General features: G+C 42.9%; 1 protein-coding gene and 1 non-coding gene across 2 annotated transcripts in view; both read right to left on the bottom strand.

The window, feature by feature from the left end:
* The window catches only part of HS1BP3 (HCLS1 binding protein 3), a 50,172-nt gene extending 29,880 nt beyond the window's left edge, over positions 1–20,292 (bottom strand). The window contains exons 1-4 of the mRNA XM_057427646.1: positions 20,169–20,292; positions 14,924–15,089; positions 4,159–4,366; positions 2,371–2,587 (exon numbers count right to left, since the gene is read on the bottom strand). Coding sequence (XP_057283629.1) covers positions 2,371–2,587; positions 4,159–4,366; positions 14,924–15,089; positions 20,169–20,209 — 632 coding nt within the window. The 5' untranslated portion in view covers positions 20,210–20,292. The remainder of the gene's footprint in view (positions 1–2,370; positions 2,588–4,158; positions 4,367–14,923; positions 15,090–20,168) is intronic.
* Positions 20,293–20,382: 90 nt separating this feature from the next.
* Positions 20,383–20,464, bottom strand: TRNAS-AGA (transfer RNA serine (anticodon AGA)). Its single transcript has one exon. It is a non-coding gene; the product is annotated as a tRNA-Ser (tRNA).
* Positions 20,465–22,261: the final 1,797 nt, after the last annotated feature.

Raw genomic sequence — 22,261 nt, 5'->3', positions numbered from 1 at the left:
TCCAGAAAGAAAAAAACCCTGTAGGATCATGCCAAATACATGATTCAGCTCAGGTCACAGCTCTGCTGCTCAAAGCATCCTGGTCACTGATACTGCTTGGAATCAATTGGCTTGTTTCAGTGCTGATTTTACAGCTTTTCAAAGGTTTTTCACAGAGGAAAGAATAGTGGATTTTTTTTTTTAACCTGAATTTACTGGGCATTAGGGAGCAGTTTACTAAATGTACTTATATAGTCTGCATCACCTCCTTTTTTATTCATTCCTATCCAAAAGTAACTTCAAGTATATTGGAAGACCTAAAGTTGTGAGGCCTGCAAGCTCCCTCTTTACAGCATGAAAGCACCAATCATTTCAATGGGCATAGAAAACACCCCGAAACAGGCACCTAAGAAATACCCATCTGCTGACAGCTAAGCTCCTGACTTTGGCCTCTTACCTAAACACCTATTACTAGATGGCATAAAGCTGGGATGTGGTTCTTACGTCCAATCTGATTTCCACTGGTGTGAAGTGAAAATACCTTCCATGGAAGCAGGGTGAGTTATAGGAGTATAGAGAAAACAAAATCAGATTCAGGATTCTTGTTTTTGCTTTCATGTTCCTGCCTCAACACTGTACATGTGAGACTTACAAAAATAATGTTAAACACACATGGAAATTTATTATTTTTTATAGATAGCAAACCACTGGTTTAGAGTGAAAAACATCTGACTGCATAACATGTCATGCTGTAGTTTGGTCCCGGTAAAGACCATACTTCTTATATAAATGAAGTTACTCTGATTCCGTAAGAATTCTGTTCTCTAAAGGAATGGAAATAATAAACTAAATGAGGATTAAATATCAGATCTTGCCATCCTTCAAAGCATCAAAAGACCAAAATAATCAAGACTTTCAAATGCTCTGTCAAACTGTGCAGAGCAGAAAAGCAAACTTTTTGCTTGTTTTGGAACCACAAATTCTTGACAGCTTCTAGTTGTTGTAAGTCAGAAAATACAACATTGCATATGCTAACCCAATAGATCATTTTCTTATCCAAAAAAATGACAGCTTCTTTTGTAAACTTACCAGCTAAGGACCATTTTGTGGGAAGTACTGCTTTATCTAACTTCTCACTGTAAATATTTAACTTTTTCATACTCTTCAACAAAAGAGTAATTTTGATGCTGAGTAACTAAGCACATGCTTTGTCAAAAGAATAACATTTGAAGTTTTCTGGTGATACATAAAGGATTAAATACTTCAACTAAAAAGGACGATATCTTGACATCAACGACCACATGATTTTAATAGCAGAAGCAAAGTCCAAATGGTGCTTCCAGTATTAATCATTGTAGTTGACCCGATCTAGTGTGGGAGACTTCAGCTTAGAGGCGAGAGTGAATGATCCCTTTGGAAATGATTCAAGGCAACTGGGAAACACCAAGAGACAGCTCTAGCTTGTTACTCCTCAGTTACTCCCTATTGTTATGAAGTAGCATTTTGAAAGCACTGAGTCAAAGAGAAAGAAATTCAAAGTGGCTGGTGACTGTGGGTGGCTGAAACAATTCAGTTGAGTCAATCAGTGCTTACTGAAGATCAAGAACTGTTAAGCCTTTTCTACTTGGACATCTAAAGCTTGAGACACCCTAAAAGGAGTCATCACTACTCACGATACCAGGCACTGAGGAGCTAAATTTGCTTCCAGGCTTCAGCAGTTAGAAATGGTTTTGGGAATTAAGTGAGAAATCCCATCTTGAAGAGAAGAAAATAACTGTCAGATAATTATTGCATAGGTAAGCAAACCCAGATACTAACATCAGCAAGCCTTGATTCAATTATTGTTTCTCAAGCTTTATTGCTTATGCCTTAGCAGCGTTTAGCATGTGACACTTTCACATAAGGGAAGAAAGAATGAAAAGTCTATTCGTGAACAGAACAACTGAAATGTTGGCTCTTTTGGTCTTTATGCTGCTGTAACTTTATCTCCTTGTAGACACAAGGAAGCTCAAAAGTAGTTCCAGACACTGTAAACACCAGTGTACTCCAGATCAGCACATCCAATGGACCGTGGTGGCTTTATGTTTTACGTTGGAACCCTGCAGTGTCCAGTAAAGTACCTACTATAGATGAGACCGTTATCAAGGTATTCACAATGTCCCTCTGTCACTTGGATTTCCTGAGGAACGCACTAAGAGACACTACAAAGTCTCTTCCCTCTACCAAGGCACCTCCTTCATGAACTGCAGAGGTCTCTCCTCCTCTGTGAAATTCAGCTGAAAGTGGTCAACGTTATAAAATACCAGGATGAGGGGACAGTGACATAGAACAGCCTTATTTGTTTAGAAAACTAGGCTAAAAGCTAAGTAACAAAGGCACTACCAGCCATACCTGATAATACCAAGAGGGTCTAAATCTTCCTCTTCTTCCTCCTCTTCCTCTTCTTTTTTCTCCCTTTTGTCATTTTCCACTGACGAAAGCTGTGGGATTAAGTCAGGTGTCTTCTCCTCTTTGAAAAAATCCCATGCCTCATTTTCTTCGTCTTCTTTCTCCTTGTCATCAGGAATGTTTTTACCCTTGAAATCTATGGCACTACTAGATTTTGTTCCTGCAAAATACAATAAGGAATGCAAAACTGAGTACACAGGATAACAATTGTATTTTATTTAATACCTTGCACCTGTTCCTGATGGTTTTGTTTGGGGAAGTGGAGGACACAATCAGCTTCTGTGGCATCCTTTCAACATTCCTGACTGTCCTTTCTATTCACTATGTGTTGTTATGTGTCTGATCTGTTTACTGATTTAAAGTGGTTAAGTAGAGAAAGACAGAGGAAATGAACTTTATCTGAGACATAGAAGTACATGTCTAATCTGCTTATTTATGTTCCGTCTGTAGTCAATAGAAATAACAGAATTTCCACATGGTGATTCATCCCATCCAAATAAAGTTGTCTGAAAAGGAGTTTCCCTCTGAAGTGCCTATTTATCTCCACTGGCTACAGAGAGGCCATAAATACTCTGTTTTGATGTAGGCAGCTAACTTTCACATAGCTAGTTGACATAAAGTCCACTTTTTGTTACTAATTTAATCCATTTAGGCTAAATTTAAAGCATTGTACAGCACAAAAAAGTTTCCACAGCAGCTCTTCAACTGACACTCAAAAATAAAGCCTGAAGTTCTGACTCCCTTCAGTATGCAAGATCCATCCACCTGAGCAAATTCTGCAAACTGAAACATGTGCTTCAACCAGCTGTCCTCACCATACTTATTCTCCTGAGCTTTGCATGTAACAAGAGAACTATTGCTTGCTGTGGAGTCTCTAGATACTCAGGAAAGCAATTTAAAACAATCAGATTAGCTAAAAATAGGCTAGTGAAAACCATGATGGATAAAATTCATAGTTTGATCCTTTTGACTGTTAAAGTGACACAGCATGGGAGACTCATCTCACCCAGCTTTTCATGTCTGCATCTGCCAAATCACCCAGGGCATACTTCATCAACTAAATATGGGTATCTACACTAAGCAAGTGGTCTTATGCTCCCCTTACGGGAAAGAGAGTGCAGTGAACATTAGGATGCTGCTTACCCTATCCCCATAGTCACCTGTGTTTTATCATGTTGAGTCTCTCTAAACACCCCTGAATATATTGACTATGTAGTCAGCATCTGTAAAGAAAGTACACAACTAGCTTGAGGGACTGCAGTGTATGTACTGAATTCCACGTCACTTGGTAGGGTGAGCCTTTATTCTAAGGCTGATTTTGATCTGCAACTGATCTGTCCACAGTATGAAGACAGTTGGAATAATTATCACTAAGGAAGACCCTGCACTGTCCCTTTAGGGTCCATCTCTCCACTGACAATATATAGTTATTTAGCCTCCTAAACTTAGGTGTTCTGAATCACAGCTTATGTATATACCTAAGGGAATCAGAGACAGTGGGACAGACACCTATAAAACAATTATTGTGGTATCAACACTTCTGAATGAAGCATGTGTCCACTGAGAGGAGGGGAAGATGCATGACTATGCAGCACTATAGATGAACAAGAGGGTATTTTCAGTGACAACGTTTATTCTGGCATTCTCCATTTTTTTACTACCTGCGTCAAGAACTTAATGATTTTATCAAGCACACTCATGGGAGAGGGGACACTCACATCTTTTAGTTACCTAAAAATTCCAGTAATTCAGGACTGGTTGCCAGATCCTTATCTTTTGAGATGAATTTCATGACATCATTGAACATCGCTCTTCGTTCACAGATGTCAGATTCTCCCACGAAGAGCACTTTTCTAGGCAAGAGTGGAAGAGAAGCCTGTGGGTATCGTGCTGCCAGTCTCTGGTAGAGCTCCTCTATCTCACTGTACTTCTTGGAAACCTGCAATTAAACATGATGCCTGGGTAAGTTTCTTTACAGGGAAGACGTAAGCAGCAAAGCAGTAGTTTAAGCACTGTGAAACATTCACTCTAGAAACTGAAGTGGAAAAACATGTATTACCGAGGAACTTTACATATAGCCTAGTAAAAGCCTGTTATCTGCACAGTGAATCCCCAAGCACTGCTACTGGTCTTCTAATTCTACTATTAAAATCCACTCCCTAATGAAATTGAAATTCATTGCCAGATACCCAGTGTCCATTTGTCTGACTCATCAACTAATGAAATACTGGGAAGGTCACTGCTCCACTCTTCTCTGACAGCGAAACTCCTTGTCCATTAAAAATTAGGTATACAATGCCTATTCCTGAGAGACAGAGGGAAGAGAAGCCCAGCCAGGTAGGTATGTGACGGAGAAAGCAGCCTGCACCTTTTGACCACTGAGCCAGAAGACCGATTTCTCAGCCTTGGTAGGCTTCAGTGCCCTTCTTACTGTTAAGGCCTAAAAAACCTGGCATGTTTGCTGCTGTGCAGAACACCTAATACGGAAACCAACGGGCAAAGACTTCAGCTGACCCATGACTATTCAGTTTATATATGAGAAAATAAAAAACAACAACTTGTCCACAGCCTACAGGTTCTCATGCAGGGAGAAGATGCCAACAGTAAATGGAGCCATTCCAGGACAGGAAGCCTGAGGAGAAGGCCGAAGATATTACCAGGAAAGCAATAATGATGGGAATGGTGGTTAGAAAAGGTGTGACTTCTACATAAATTTAGGTTTTTAAGTTGCTACCTTAAAAAATCAACATACAAAAAGCACACATAAACAAAACACTATCTCTAAGTGATGTTACAGTAAAATGGAGGGTTACTGTCATGCTCTGTGAATGTTTTACTATACAGACTATATAGATCATCATGGCCCTCCATGGCCCCATAATCTATGTATGTGTTTCCATGAATACAGAGTTAGATTAAAAAAACACATTAATGGAATCACAGAATGGTTTGGATTGGAAGGGACCTTAAAGATCATCTAGTTCCTATCCACAATCCAAAAAATTAGTGCTAGTGGAGTGCATATGGCACAGATCCTCTACTAGGGTCCAGTTCTTATCCTCCCCTGTAACACATGCTGGTAAACTCTAATGAATCCTAATTAATAGTGTAACATAAACCAGAGAGAGACTCAAGCACTATGTCCTGGGACATAAGAAGGCAGAGTTCTTCCACCAACACAGTGATAAAAGAAAGGCAACCCAACAAAAAGCACAGAAGGCGAAGGGAAACGAGTTACAAATTAACCCAGAATCCATAAACTACACCTATACTAGCAAACTAAACAGTATCAGGCATACTCCCAGGCACTGTAACCTGAGACTGTCTGTTGAGCCTTATAGTGTCTCCTGGAATCTGACAATGTCCAGTACAGCTGTGACTCTGGCCAGCTGGCACTCCCACAGATATTTTTTCAACACAAGGTTTAGCCTGGTGCAGAGACCACACAGTATCCATTTTGGGTACCAATGCCTACTGCTGACAGTAAAAAAGTTTCCTATTACAGAGGCAGCCAGACTGTGCTAGCTGTCCCCCAGGCCAGAGAACAGATCCTGACATTAACAGACACATCCAATTTACTAAATTAGACATAGGCATAAAGAGCAATAACCACCTTAGCTTTCATGCTTTCCTGCCTTGCACAGTAATTATCAACCAAGCTGGCTGATTTGAAAACTGTTTGCATTTTGGCTGTACAATCTTTGCTATAGGTTCAGTACCCAGTCATAAGAGGCAAGCAGCTACTTAAGAAAGACCTGAAGCCCAAAACCAAACATGAGTTGACAAAAGAGTGAAAATCAAGAATTTAGACTTGTTTCCTTAAAGTAATACAGGTAAGTGTGAGCAACATTGTGCTCTGCATGCAGGATCTGACATGCAATGCAACAGCCAAGCACTAAAGTGATGTCCCCAGAGTAAAACAATCCTCTCTTTGAAAGATACCCCCAAAATAGAGAGAAAAGCAATTCTGGAATTTCTGAATTGCTGTAAATTTCTAATTTGCTATGTCCCAGTATCACTCTGAACAAGGTATGATACCAGCACCTTTCCCAAAATACCATGTAAGCACAAATATAAAGGCAATAGGCAATTCACTGGTACTTCCCCCCTGCCCCCAAGAATAAAGAACATTACCCTCCACCCAGAAAAAAAAAAAAATCAAGTCTGATTTGTGAAAAATGTAACATCTAATTAATTTCAATAATAAATAACATATTAATGTCTGAAAGCAGTCAATCAACAAGCTTATGCCACAACAGCTTTAAAATAATCAAAACCTAACACTGTACTGAAACATACAAATGTATTTCTTCCTACTAAAGTTTCATTCCTCCCCTATCAAACTCTGTAAATTATTCATAAATCCCAATTTATGTTTAACTACACCACTGAAGCTAAAATAAATGCACACCCTTGCATCCTATTGCTAATTGAGCCTTTGTGAAGCTGTGTGGCTTTGAATAACCATAACACGTGACATAGCATACAAAGGATGATAGTATATCCAAAGCATACTAATCTGCTACGCCTGCACCACACCGTGCAAGCTCATATCCAGCAGTGTGGGGATGCCCTCTGCTGGGATAACCTACCACACTGGCAAGGTGTTAAACCTCCAGCCTAAACCATTCCCCATCAATGCCGATGCTGGCCCCTGCTAGCCCCTGCCAGCTGAAGGCTCTCCAACGGCTATCCATCTGCTTCTACATCTTCACTCAACATTACTGCCAGCTTTACCTTGGTTTGGGTTCTGGAAATGCAGCAGTAAGACTGGTTAAATCCAACAACCTCAGACCGATGCATTTAGAATCACAGACTCGTTTGGGTTGGAAGGGACCTTTAAAGATCAAACCCCCCCTTCCACTAGACCAGGGTTCTCAAAGCCCCATCCAGCCTGGCTTTGAACACTGCCAGGCATGGGGCAGCCACAGCTTCTCGGGGCAACCTGTGCCAGTGTCTCATCACCCTCATCATAAGAAATTTCTTCCTTACGTCTAATCTATATGCATGCTCTTTCAGTTTAAAACTGTTGCCCCTTGTCCTGTCACTACTGGGCTGGTAAAAACTCTCCATCTTTCTTATAAGCCCCTTTTATGTATCAAAAAGCCACAATAAGGTTTCCCCAGCGCCTTCTCTTCTCCAGGCTGAACAAGCCCAACTTTCTCAGCCTGTATTCACAGAAGAGATGCTCCAGCCCTTATGACCATTTTCGCATCCCTTCTCTGAACGCATTGCAACAGGTCCGTGCCTTTCTTGTACTGGGGACCCCGGAGCCAGATGCAGCAACAGTGGCAACAGAGGGGCCTTACAGCGTGCTGGCCAGGTCTCACAGAATGCATTTTCTCAAGTCGAGTCCCATGTATCACACAGAGCATTCTCACACCCTTCCAGTCAGGAAGCGCCACTCTGCCATGACAATTTTGGACCTTTTCCATTTGATGTCCTCTAACAATTTTCCAGGAGAAAGGCATATCAGCATGTAACAAAATTAAATCCTGCTTTTCCTAGTTACCACGCACAACCCTTTAAAAATGGCTGATGGAACCTATGGCTCAAAATGTCAGGATAAAAAAGGAAATGCTGCTCTAAACCCCATTTTATCAATCCTACAAAATTCCATTTGATTAATATTCAAATATTTTTCTTCTGCTGTCTGTAATTCCTCTAGGTCCTGACCCTGTAATAATCTTCTCCCCCTCCATGTCTCTAACTGAATTCTGTGAGTACTGTGGACCTAAACCCCCACCACCTGTAAGTCAGCCTGAGTGCACTTCAAGGAGTTTTGTCAAGTCACAATATCAAAGGCTCAACCTACTTCACTTCAGAAGAGTTAATCATGCAAATATAGCAAAGCGTGTGCATGTTTCCCAGGTCAAGACTGTTTGCCTGTAACAGTTAACATCCAACACAGAACTCAAAGAGAGACAGGGATGGGTTGAGTAGTTTTTGCACTGGGAACAAGTAAGTTGGATATGATCAAATATAGCTAGAAGGTTAAGAAAACCACGTGAAGTTCAAAGTGAAGGCCTGAAATTTGCTGCTAATCCCTCAAATCTCATGCATGTGCTTTTCACCTTTCTTCACAAGAACCTCATGCATTAAAGTACACACACCAGAATGCCTGCAGGATACAAGCTGGGACTCTCAGTTTTGTATAACAGAATTTGATTCCACTCAGTATTAATGGAATTTAATTCCTTCTTTCCCTTTAATGCTCATTTTAATGCCCCATTTCTAACCTCCAACTTGTCTTGATATGCTTTATATCTACTGCAAGGATTTCAGCGAGGTGGAGATCTCAGAGCTAACTCAAGCCCGTTGGCCACATACTGCATGATAGTGAAGAGCACTCTTGGTTTTATAGTATCTCATGTTAAACTACTGTGACTTTCTTTTTACAAAGCCCAATTCTTCACACTGTCAGAAAACGGAGATACAGTAGCACTGCCCTTTAAAACAACCATTAGCTTTGGAGACAGGAATCAAAAGCATCCCTTCTCACAGACAGCAGAAACCAAGCTTTCACTTGGACACTCCCAATTCAAGCCATATTATAATTAATGTTGCTTGGTGACCTCATGGGTGTGCATTATGATAGATTTTAATTACATGGCCACATGCTGCTCTCCCCATCTGTTTTGCCCAGCAGAAGAGCAAGCACTCTAATGTTTCTTTTTAATCAACATGAATTCTTAACAGCTCCTGAACCTATAGCTACACTAAGCAGCGATTTCCCCCCCACACACACATCACAGAGGTTATAATGTGAAAAAATCTATCTTCACAACACACCTGTATGATCAGAAAATAGCAACTCCAACATGCAGATTCTGAGGCCTACAGAAAGAAGGCCAACATATGCAAACAGGCAATGACAGATGAATACACACCCACATATTTATGCTCCCTCATTTTATGAGAGGAAGATAGTTCTATATAGTAAAATCCTCCCAAAAATGTGCTGTGCCTGTCAAGCACCAGTAGTTATTTGTTCAGCTTTGAAAAAACAAAGAACTCAACTAATGTAACTTGTAAAAAAAAGAAGCAATTAAACTGGGAGCAGATAGAAGGCACTATAGGCTGGGTGGATTTTTAATAAGGCTTGGAAGAGAGAAGTTAAATGATAAAAAAGGTAAGCTGTGGCTTGAAGAAATGAATTCAAGAAAAACAAAACCCTTTCTTCTTCTCCCAGAAAATGGCAAATCTACAGGCAATAATTAACTATCACCTTTGCAGCAATACTTCTGATGCACTACTGAAGATAAAATCAGTTTCACTCTTTCAACAGGACAAGAGTATTCTGACCTTTGAAAGAAATGCAACTGACATTTTCTTCAGTTACCAAATAGAACCTCAAGATTAAGCAGTTCTACAACCCATTTGCCGTGTTCTACAGATGTTTTTTTTTTATTTAAAAAAAATCCCTCCAGTTTATAAGGATTTAGATCTGAAAGTCATCACAGAAGTGAATTCTTCTGTTACTGTTTCACAAACGTTTCAATTAGAAACGCTATGATACTGATAGCCCCATTAAGGCTGGGGAACAGGGAACTCTGGATTGTTTAGACCCACAGTAACTTCACAGGTCAGATCTGATGTTCATCTGGTTTTGGTCACAGGCCCTTAACATATCTCAATCCACATGATCTAAATCGCAGCCCAGAGATCATAGCTCGTTTAGAGGACGTGCCTGTCTTGCACACCGTCTTTTCCCAGGGAATACAGAGAAGCTATTTGAGAAAAAAATGCTGCTCAATCCCATTGCTCACAGCCTAATGCACTGAAAGCCAGGCTCGTTGCTGCCACCTAGGGTATGACAATATAGAACGCAGTCACTTCAACTGGAAAGAGGTGGAAGAACAGCTAGACCATTTAGATTGTGTTTCAGACACAAAAAGAGGGGAAGAAGAAGGAAGAAAGCCAAAGGGTCATAAAACACAGACCTGGCTCCTGAAGTAGCCAAAATCGGATTAACGTCTCCAGAGACAATGAGAATCCTACCATGCCTATCCATCTTCTCTCACCTACCTGTCATCTCAGCACTGTGACACTGGATCCTGCCAACTTCTCAAATCTGATAATTTCAAACACAGAAAAACACGAATTAAAAAAAAAAAAGCTTCCTCTCCCATCCCCCTCCTGTACTTGGCAAGGCAGAACCAGCAAACAGTTGTTTCTGTTTCCTTTTTCAGATGTCTCATCCCACTCCGCCTTGCGATACAGATTTGATGTGTTAGGTTTGCTGCTCAATATAACTCTGCTATAATTCTTCTCTGCTATTCCCCGGCCATCTGGTTCTCTTACAAGTCACCTTCAAACTCTCTAGGGAAATGCAGTGTTTCCTGTTTGTGCTGTTACAACATCCAGCAGAACAGAGCACTACACAAGACACTACAGGTGCAACCCACCTCACCTGGCAGCCACAGGTCTGGGACTTGCCTCCAGGGTAAGACAACTGTGTATATGGAGGAGGTGTCTCAACTCTCATGACAGTCAGATACAGTCACTACATTTTGCCAAGATGTGATTGAAACTCAACACACCTGAACATAGGCAGCTACTGGTACTTTGGATGGCATACTTACTTCACCTCACTCTGTTCCAAGGCAGTGACAATACCTTTATGTCCTCTTATCACATCTGCAGGCACTTAGAGCAATTTAGGGTTTCTCAAATGGAAACAGCTGTATATGTTATGGAAAGTGGATTCCCCCACACCGTAGATGCTCAGCTACATCTTCTCAATAATACTGCACTTTCTGAGATGGGTGCTTAGAAATCCACAGCAAATAGACACCTAATCATAGGGAACAGATTGTTCTGCCTTCAGTCAGGCATCTCATGCCACCTGAGATGCTTTGGGGTATCCAAACGGCTTGTGTGGGGCAGGCAAATATGACACAGGACCTATGGATGGCAGACCCACAACCTTCTGAAGGCTAGGTGGAAAATCCCAGGGAACCTCCAGTGATATAAACAGTGAGTTGTGTGCAACTCAACTGAGCCTTAAGCATTTTAGGCTGGAGTTGAAGCCTCCAGGACCATCTGTCTACAATGCAGAATGCTTTCCCTTTGCAGTCAGAGAGACATTTCCAGAGGATAGTCACCTCATTCCCCATCTCCCCACTGACCATAAAAGCATGGACAAACCCAGATTAAAATACACAACTTAAGAGAGATAAGTCAGGACAGGTGAATCTCTCTGTTCCTTCCAGTAACACACAGAGAAAAGATTCATGGGAATGAATCGATGCAAAGCATCCATCCTCCCACCTCCTAGCTCATGGCTTTAAATTACTCTCACACACCAAACTAGATGATGTATCAGACTTAGTCAGCTGAAAAAGAAATGTATCTGAGGAGCTGATGTTCCAGTCAAACTACACCATTTTTCTTCATGAAGAATGAAATATCAGGAGGGCTGACCAAAGGAGAAATCAGAAAGGTTCATTGCACTTGAGAAGAGCAACTAAGTGCTGAAAATCCTCCTAGAGAGAGCAGATATGGGAAAGAACAATCATAACATGAAGGGGGCCACAGTAGGAAGTTTGTTTCTCTTCTTTATGAACAAACTGTTTTTCTCTACTTTTTCTTAAGTGGAGCAAAATGTTAGATGACAATAGCCAAGTTTAACACCTCAGGTTTAGTCAGGTTCTTTCTTGAACAGAGCTGCATGGAAATATCGTGTAATATAAGCAGGCATTGCTGCCAAAAACAAGTGATTCCACATCCCCTTCTCTTACCTGCCCATGTCTGGCCCTTCCCCTGTACTAAAACAAACCTCAGAGGGGCTCTGCAACTCACATGCTTGAGAAACAGATGTAAATTAGTAGCAAATTACAAACCCTCAAATATCCATTTTTAGCAAGGACCAGCTCCTCAGCTGATGTTACAGAATAGCCACATGACCCTGGCACATAGGAAACACTGCAGGAGTGAGGACAAGCAGTTAGAAAAGGAGGAAGAACAGAACAGACTATTATGCCAGGAGTGCTGCTTTTACCATAATGTTACATGAAGTATAAGGAGTGCAACCCATGCATGAGATCACCTTGGCATGCACCTCCTCACAACATTGACAGATACGGATTTATCTGCAAATCAGACTGTGTAAATATCCATGTATGAGCTATCTCCTACAGAGTGTAAGTTACACTAGGGCTAATAGTCTACCAGGCAACCACACACATCACTTTGACATTACATTTATCCCCAAAACATCCAAAAAGAGCAGATGTTCACAGCATGAAACAGGGTTCACCGCCTTAAGAGTTCCTTTGTAGTCAAGGGACAGAGAAACACATTTTCTTGGGAAGGGTTCAGCAATTAAAGCAGATCAAATGAAATGTGCCCTAAATAAGCCACTGTCCATAATATTTGAAAAATCATGGCAGTCAGGTGAAGTTCCCGATGACTAGAAAAAGGGTAATATAACCCCCATTTTCAAGAAGGGGAAAATGGATGACCCAGGGAATTACAGACCAGTCAGTCTCACCTTTGTGCCTGGCAAAATCCTGGAGCAGATTCTCCTGAAAGGCATGCTAAGGCACATGAAAATCAGCAAGGTGCTTGGTGACAGCCAGCATGGCTTCATTAAGGGGAAATCCTGCCTGACCAATTTGGTGGCCTTCTATGATGGGGCTACAGAACTGATGGACAGGGGTAGAGCAGTTGATATCATCTACCTGCACTTGTGTAAAGCATTCGACACTGTCTCGCATGACATCCTTGTCTCTAAATTGAAGAGACGTAAGTTTGATAGATGGACCACTCAATGGATAAAGAACTGGATGGATGGCCGCACACAAACAGCTGTGGTCAATGGCTCAATGTCCAGCTGCAGACCAGTAATGCGTGGTGTCCCTTCAGGGGTCGGTGTTGGGACCGGTCTTGTGTAACATCTTTGTCACTGACATGGACAGTGGGATTGAGTGCACCCTCAGAAAGTTTGCCGATGACACCAAGCTGTGTGGTTCGGTTGATACACTGGAGGGAAGGAATGCCATCCAGAGGGACCCTGACACGCTTGAGAGGTGGGCTGATGCCAACCTCATGAAGTTTAACTGTGCCAAGTGCAAGGTCCTACACCTGGGTCAGAGCAACCCCAGGCACAGCTACAGGTTGGGCAGAGAAGAGATTCAGAGCAGCCCTGTGGAGAAGGACTTGGGGGTGTTGGTCAATCAGAAACTCAACATGAGCCAGCAGTGTGCATGCACAGCCCAGAAAGCCAACTGTATCCTGGGCTGCATCAAAAGGAGCGTGACCAGCAGGTCGAAAGAGGTGATCCTGCCCCTCTACTCTGCTCTTGTGAGACCTCACCTGGAGTATTGTGTGCAGTTCTGGTGTCCTCAACATAAAAAGGTCATGAACTGTTGGAACATGTCCAGAGGAGGGCCATGAGGATGATCAGGGGACTGGGGCACCTCCCCTATGAAGACAGGCTGAGAAAGTTGGGGTTGTTCAGCCTGGAGAAGAGAAGGCTGTGTGGCGACCTCATAGTATCCTTCCAGTATCTGAAAGGGGGCCTATAGGGATGCTGGGGAGGGACTCTTCATTAGGGACTGCAGTGATAAGACAAGGGGTAACAGGTTAAAACTTAAACAGGGGAAGTTTAGATTGGATATAAGGAAGAAGTTCTTTACTGTAAGGGTGGTGAGGCACTGGAATGGGTTGCCCAAGGAAGTTGTGAATGCTCCATCCCTGGCGGTGTTCAAGGCCAGGATGGACAGAGCCTTGGGTGACATGGTTCAGTGGAAGGTGTCCCTGCCCATGGCAGGGGGGTGGAACTAGATGATCTTAAGGTCCTTTCCAACCCTAACTATTCCATAATTCTAAATGCACCTTTTTCCCATTGACTCAATATATAGTCCCAGGTAAGACAGCATAAGTGGACATGCACATGGTATAGATGACTTAAAACAGGTGAAATGAATCTCATGTGCTATGATTTCGAAACTTTACTCTGCAGGCATCATGGAAAATACAATCCAACTCAGTAATGTTTCATACAGTCACTATCTGATAAAACTCTCTTAGTAAGGATTTTAAAAACCATGTCAAGGCTAACAGATCAAGGCTAACCTACTGTAAGGTTAATTACTCTTATTGTCCCACATGGTTCTCTCTCCATTCAAGTAAATTCTTAAGTAAATTATTATTTATTTCATGTTTATGCACCAAGTCCTATTGCTGATATATATATATCAGAGAAATTAATTTTGTAGCGGGACTTATAAAATGTTAATTGGTTTCTATTTGTTGACCCATAATGCAAAATGCTTTAGAGGCAACAACAGTCATTGTTGCTTCGAGCTCCTGGAATAAAGAGTTCAATTAATATAATACTGCTATTGCAGTAATGGTACAGACTGCGTTGTCCTATCAAGGACCTTTATCTAGGGAGGCTGTGATGACAAAGTATCTGCTACATCAGGACCAAAATAATCAAAGCTGATTAAGAAAGTGATCACTGACACAGCACTGATTAAACATTTACCATAAACTGAACTACATCTTCAGGCTTGTGCTTTGCTGATTTGAAGGCAGACAGTCGGGTAACAACGACAATGTGATACTCTACGTGGCCAGACATCATCTTCCCACGGATTTCCTGGTATTCTGGCACTGACAAATCCAGCCCCGTGTGTGTATTCTGAATTTGCCTAGGGAAGAAAATAAAAGCAGAGTTCAGGCATTGGCACAAAGACTCCCTCAGGATCTAGTTCAAAGCTCAAGAAAGTTAGTGGAAAGCCTCCCATTTCAACAAACACCTATCAGGACTGAGCAAGTTAAAGTAATACATGATCTCTTGAAGCTGCCTTCTCATTTTGACTGTCTGATGGACAGTGGTTGTTGCTAACAAGCAGAAAGGGCATGCTAGCTAAAGTACCTCAGGTTTCCCACAGAAAATCCCACTGGAAACAAAAACACCTGTCCTTTCATAAGCAGTTAAAGTAGACAAATGATCACAACGTTAACTTCTGAGAGTTGTCAACAGTCAGAATCACCAATGCTCCTCTTGGAGGAATATGCAGCAAGGGAGCTGCTGCTGCAGTTTATTCAACACATTTTCTTCTCCTGTCAGCTTCAGATCCACAGGACCATGGCATCGTCTTCCCCCTGGATTTGCACCCAAGCAATCATTTATGACATTTTTGCAACAGGAATGCCAGGATCGTATTATAGTGCTCACACATCAAGAGTAAGACTGAGCAGCTGCTATTAGGGCACAAGAGAACAGTATATTTAATGACATAAACAGCTGTTTCAATAGGCTGGAAGCCAAAACTGGTCAGTGGTCCTTTCCCCAAAGTTACTTCGATGCCAAGCACATTCACTGTTGCTGTTATCAAGCACTCCGCCATAATCAAAAAGAAGTTTATCACCCAGAGCATTGAAAACACTGTCCTGGGTTCAACAGTGGCAGTCATTTTTCTCCTTCATAGCAGCTGGTGCAGTGCTGTGTTTTTCACTTTCAGCCTGGGAACAGCACTGATAACACTGATGTTTTTAGTTGGTGCTCAGTTATGTTTAGTCTGACCAAGGACTTTCTAAGTCTCATGCTCTGCCAGGGAGGAGGGGAAGCCGGGAGGAAGCAGAGACAGGACACCTGACCCAAACTAACCAAAGAGGTATTCCATACCACAGAATGTCATGCCCACTATATAAACTGGGGGCAGTTACCCAGAAGGATTAGATCACTGCTCGGTCGGGCTGGGTATCGGTCGGCGGGTGGTGAGCAGTTGTATTCTCTTGTTATTTCCCTTATCATTATTATTATTGGTGGTAGCAGCAGTGGTTTGTGTTATACCTTAGTTACTGGACTGCTCTTATCTCAACCCGTGGGAGTTACATTCTTTCAATTCTCCACCCCATCCCTCCAGGAGTGGGGGTGGGGGAAGAAGGAGGGGAGTGAGCGAGCAAGCGGGCTGTGTGGTACTGAGCTTAAACCACGAAAACCACTGAACACATATCCAATTGCATCCTTCCTATATGTGAGTGAATGTTTTTTAAAACCATTTTAAAAGCATGACTGTTAAAAAAAAAATAAATCTTTTCATTAAATGTTTTTTCTGCTTTTTATTTTTAACCTTAGCTGTATTGGGAATGTCAAATCCCATCTTCCCTGGACTTCCTATGGATTGCAGAGGTGTCATGTGGAATTCTTGCCTCTGCCTTTATGAAGTTTAAATTCATTAGCACAGATGCCCTTTCATCTAAAGATACATGAGGCATATGTGCTTAAAATACACTTTAAAGAGGTTTAAACAATCTGGTTTCAAAGAAAGTTTCAAAAGACTCTTCTCCTCATGTCAAAACTTGACCAGTTCTTTTGAAACTTGAGTTTTCCCAAGAAGTTAACCTCTGAATCTCCCATGCAAAACTGAATAAAAAGCTTTTTAAAGAGAGTATCTTGAGAGTTCTCTATAGATCAGAGAGCAGCAAACAAGGGCACAGACCAAATTTTGTACCCAATCCTCTTTGCAAGCCATGTTTAATACATTCGGGCTTTAACAATAGCTGTACCATCGCCAGGATTTTATACTAGGTATCTAAACGCGATCCTATTTGCTCTGATTCCATTTTTTTTCTGCCGGTCAAAGACATGACTTTACAGTACCAGTCAAAATTTTGTTCTCAGGTACACATTGCTGGGCTCTAAACACAGAGTCAATGGTGTTTATGTATAAATACAGAGGTGTCTGGCTTTCACACAGCAGTCTGTCGAACCCATAAGTAACAGTCATTATCTGGAGTGTTGTCTCCTTCAGTGGCATCCAAAATGAAGACTCAAAGGACACCTGCCAGTAAAATAGCTGGATCTGTGGTTTTTTGAATATACCTGCAACAAAAGGAATGCTCTTCAGTAGTCACTCAGAAATTGTGACAGCAGCTATGACTGCAGCAAAATGGTCTACTGGATGGTACTCAGAAGCGACTTACTTCTGCTAACACAGCCAGTGACAGATTAGGCTGCTTTTTACCTCTGATGGAAATAAAAGAAAAAAACACCAGTAAACCATCCTTCCTGAGTGGCCTTACTTAGCTTAAAATGCCAACCATGTACAGATGTTCTGAGATGACATAACTTCACTGTAAGAGCTGCTACATCAAAGAGTCTAAAAATGTCATAAAGTTAATGAGCCCCTTCTCTACACCCAGGGTTTTTCTTTTAAACTTAAAAGTCAGAGCTAAATGACCGTAAAGGAAAGCAATTAGAGGGAGGGGAAACAGCTATATTTTTGTTTGTTTGCTTCAGGCCTGTAATGACTCTCATTATCATCTCTTCCAGGAAACCCACCCCTATTATTTCTTCCACAACAACAGGATTGTATGGTTTTTAAACATAAAAATAATTTTTAATTAACAGAAAGCAGGGAGGCTGAGATAGATACAGTTCCTGTAAGGCCTTAGTTTCAAAATAAGCAGTCCCAGTGTCTTAATTCATTTGATACTGTTATTGTTATTCAAATGAAAGCACCATCTACAAATTCCAAGAAAATACTATTTTCCTGCATTTTTCACATCAAACACAACTATTTTTACACTAGTAGCTTTACAGAAGAAGCAAAAGGAGTAAGTTGGTTGTTTAAACTGGACACATAGGTTTACTGCTTCTGTTCCATATTTAAATCTAGCTTGTGTAACTCTTAGCTTTTGACTACAATACAGGCAGCTCAGGGAAGACTTGGGCATGTGATTAACTTTCCACTTCAACTGACTACAAGGAGACCATTCATACCAGTAACCCTGTGCTAGCACAATCAGACCATGCAGGATTGGCATGGAACAGAGGAAGCAGGAACTATATAAAGGTCAGATGAACAGTGTGCACATGCACAGTTCATGGAAGAGCCACAGTTTTTCATTCCTTTTGATTTGCATATAACATACAGGCTTTATACTTTAATCTGCTTTCTGTGCTGAAAGGCCAGGATGAGTGAGGGGGGAAAAGTAGCCATTGTAAGGAAGAAAGCAAAGTAAGAGATGTAAGTGCTGTGAGCAGAGAAAAACTTTATTCCAGTGTCTGTGTGGCCAGGAGAGCAGACTCTGCACTTTCTGCCTCAATAAACTTAGCCCTATCAGCAGCACCCAGCTCCAGCAACCTGTGCCCAAAGGGGAACAAACTGTGACAACCCAGGCCATAATAAAAGGAGAAAAAACTTGTACAGCCATCTTACTCATTAAGTGAATACAAAGTATCAGATACAAATTAGCCAGCAAACATTTTAATTTCTTGTATATCCTAACTGCAAGTATGCAGATTATTTAAATTTCCATAGCAACAAGGAATCCTATTCCCAGAATCAGTACCTACAAAGTGAAAAAGGTCACAATTACACAGCTATCTTATCTCACAAGTTAGAAAACTCACTTGCTAAAGCCTTAATCCCACATATATCTACCCACTTTTATCACTGAAAGCATTCCAGTATCAGTGGGACAATTTGCAAGTGGTAAAGTCTATTGACTGAAAAATAAATCCTGGCATTCAGATTTCCATGTCCAAGGCTAAAATTAATATAAAGTCAGTCATACAAAACATGCATGTGAGTTAAGTCAGATACGTTTGAAGGTTCAAGGCCACTGCTCCAAAGTCAGGTCCTGATACAGCCAAATATTTAAGGATTAAAATAATGGCTTTGAAGTTAATGTGATTGAAATAGCTCCTACTTATGTCCTAGGAAGTAGGTGTGAGAGTTAGGACCTTGCTGAATCAACACTTCTGCTTCTTATATCACATCTGATAGGGAACTTTCATGTGGTCAAATTTCTTGTGGGGGTAAAAAAGAAAAAAAAATAGGTATCTCTATCCTATAAAGATTGCCTCAAGCATTTTCTTCTTGAGGCATTTCTCTTGCGGGTTCATTCACCACGTCTAGGAAAATACAGGTTTTAAAAGTTCAATGCAACTGAAAACAGCACCTGTACAGCCACCTAGGGCATGGTTTCAAGAAGGCAAGAAAACAATAAACTTATTTCCCCTTTGATGGCCTAAGCTCAAGCCAGACAGGCTCCCTATGCCTTAGAGGATATAAAGATTGGGGCTCAGGGCATGGTGGTGGGAGTCAGCCAAAAGCACCTACGACATTCTAGAATCATAGAATGGTTTGGGTTGGAAGGGACCTAAAGCTCATCCAGTTCCAACCCCCCCTGCTATGGGCAGAGACTTTCCACTAGACCAGGTTGCTCCAAGCCCCGATGTCTCAAAAACGCTGGTGCACTTCAGGATGAATTCTAATTCCTTCCGACGCACTTCAAAACACTGCCAAGGAGATGTTTCTGGAGGGTGGGAGCACACGCTGCAGTGCTAGACAATGCGGAGGGGAACGACCCGAAGTTACCACAGGAGGAAGGGACCAAAGGGCCGTAGTTACACACGACACGCCAGCCACCAGTGATCTCTCCCGGCTGTAAAATGCCAGGAAACTCGAGGAACCGCCTATATCCGGAAGTGTCCCAGGGGCAAATGCCGCACCAGCAACCCACCGCCCACCTTGACCTCGCCTCAGCGGCCTCCGCCCCTTGGCCTCCCCTAAGCGGCCGTCCGGGGGTCTGTTCCTTCTTCTTCCCTTCCCTTCCGCTCTCCGGACGGCGCTGTGGGAGCAGCTGCGCGGACCGTGCCCCACGAAGGGAAGGCCGCTGCGATCGGGCCCGCGGCGGTAGCGTCCGCAGCCGCTGAGGCGAGGTTGAGTCTGGCGGTGGGGTCGCTGCCCTCCTCCTCCGACCCCTCCTGGTACCTGGTGGTGACTAGCAGGGCGGGCGCTGGGCTGTGCTGCATGGCGCGGGGAAGAGGAGCCGTTCCGAGAGGAGAGGCCGTCTCCGGCTGTCAAGGGGTTCCGCCTCTTTTCCCTCGAGCTGGCAGCTGCCGCCCGGCCGGATGTCTGCTGGCGGGCGGCCTCGGTGCAAAACGTGAGGAAGAGCTTGTCCTGGTGAGAAAAGGACAGCTCAGATCGTAGTCGGCAGGATTCGAACCTGCGCGGGGAGACCCCAATGGATTTCTAGTCCATCGCCTTAACCACTCGGCCACGACTACCCGAACTGACGGCTGTCTTGGCTCACAAGCTGCACTAATTGACACTCCGCTTTGTGTTCAAGGTGGTACCACAACATTTCCAAACCTCGTTTCTACTCTCCTTCCACAGTACCTGTCTGCTCTCCTACCTGCCGAATGCACACGCAGGCACTTGCAGCGGTTTCCTTCAGCACAAGGAGAAGCACTGACGGGCAGTATAATAGGGAAGGGCTTGGGATGTTGCCGGGTGCTCTTATCCCGCAAGGAGTGTATCGCCTCCTTGTGGGATAAAAGCACCCGCACCGCTCCCGTATCAAACCTCTGCCCTGCAGGGTCACAGATCGGGAAGACTCTGCTCTGAAGCAGCTTCCAACCCCTTGCTCCCAGACACGTGTGTGGATATTACAGACCCAGACAGGCAGGCAGGGGAGGGTGACTTCATAGAATCATAGAATGCTTGGGTTGGAAGGGACCTTAAAGGTCACACAGTTCAACCCTCTGCCATGGGCAGGAACACCTTCCACAAGACCAGGTTGCTCAAAGCCTCGTCCAACCTGGCTCAGGGAGGGTGAGCATCAGCTGTGTTTGCCTCTGAATTAATTTCTCTGACCACTAGAGGGCACTCAAATACAAGCTATAAACCAGGGACAGATTGCTGCTCTAATCTCCATCTGTGTGTCACCCTCTGGAGTCAGCTACCCAGCTCCTGTCTAGCACTGCTTACTTGCACAGGCAATTCCACTGAGTCCAGTGTAAGGCTCAGTTTATGCTCAAAACCCGAATCTGGGACCAGTTACACTGGGATTTTCAACAGAGCTGAAGCTGGGCAGTGATATGACCACATTTGCAGTTAGGACTGATGTTTGTATTTACATTTTATGCAGTTTTACTCCCAATAGCTAAACTAAGAGCCTTTCACTGACACATAGCCCAGAGGAGCTCTCAGCCACCTGCCTCAGCATGAAGAAGACCAAGTGGAAGTAGGATGAAAAAAAAAGGAGAAAAAAGAAATGCTAAAGGTTAGAAATCAGTGGCCTAAAGTGGCCTACAGCAGAAGCTGTAGGCTCCCGTGACCCTCTTCTCTGTGGCCTCTCCCTACATTAGCATGTTTTTTTTTTCTGCCAGATGACAAATCATTCATTCTTCATCCATTGGGGCAGAGCAGGCAAAGTAATACAGGGATAAATGGTGGAGATACAGCAAGTATCTCCCTCCCAGTACTCAGAAAGGGACACAAACATGTTTGCTCTCCTTTGCCAGATGTGACTCAAAACCTGTCCCATTGGCCCTTCCTGTGGCAACCTAAAAAACATGTGAAAGAAGTTTGCAAGGACTTGGGCAAGCTCAGATGGTGTGGCAGCTGCATAGCTTATGATCTGACACCTGTGAAGTAGCCAGGTCCTCTGCAGAGCTCATGGTCCATTGCCTGTGACATAACTGACAACCAGGTCCTGGCCTCCTTGGTTAATGACTTAGTGCTAAATTTGGGACAGTTTGGTGAGCAGGCAGTGGGAAACACTGGGGGTGAGGAGTGCATTGGAGGGCAGCTGTTGTGGAGACTCCAGGACTGCGAAATTAAGGGAACAGTTGTCCTTGTCCCTTCAGCCCTGGCTGGGACATGGAAAAAGGATGTTTGCACCAGAAAGCCTTCTGCCACATGTAGAATCATAGAATCATAGAATCGTTAGGGTTGGAAAGGACCTTAAGATCATCAAGTTCCAACCCCCTTGTCGTGCGCAGGGACACCTCACACTAAACCATATCACCCAAGGCCTCATCCAACCTGGTCTTGAACACTGCCAGGGATAGAGCATTCAC

This window comes from Pezoporus wallicus, unplaced genomic scaffold (assembly GCF_028554395.1).
Source record: "Pezoporus wallicus isolate ANWC-B61680 ecotype Strahan unplaced genomic scaffold, APGP_CSIRO_Pwel_v1 contig_6464, whole genome shotgun sequence".
Lineage (NCBI taxonomy): Eukaryota > Metazoa > Chordata > Aves > Psittaciformes > Psittacidae > Pezoporus > Pezoporus wallicus.
The sequence above is the reverse complement of the archived record's forward strand: the minus strand, read 5'-3'. Positions and strand labels throughout refer to the sequence as shown.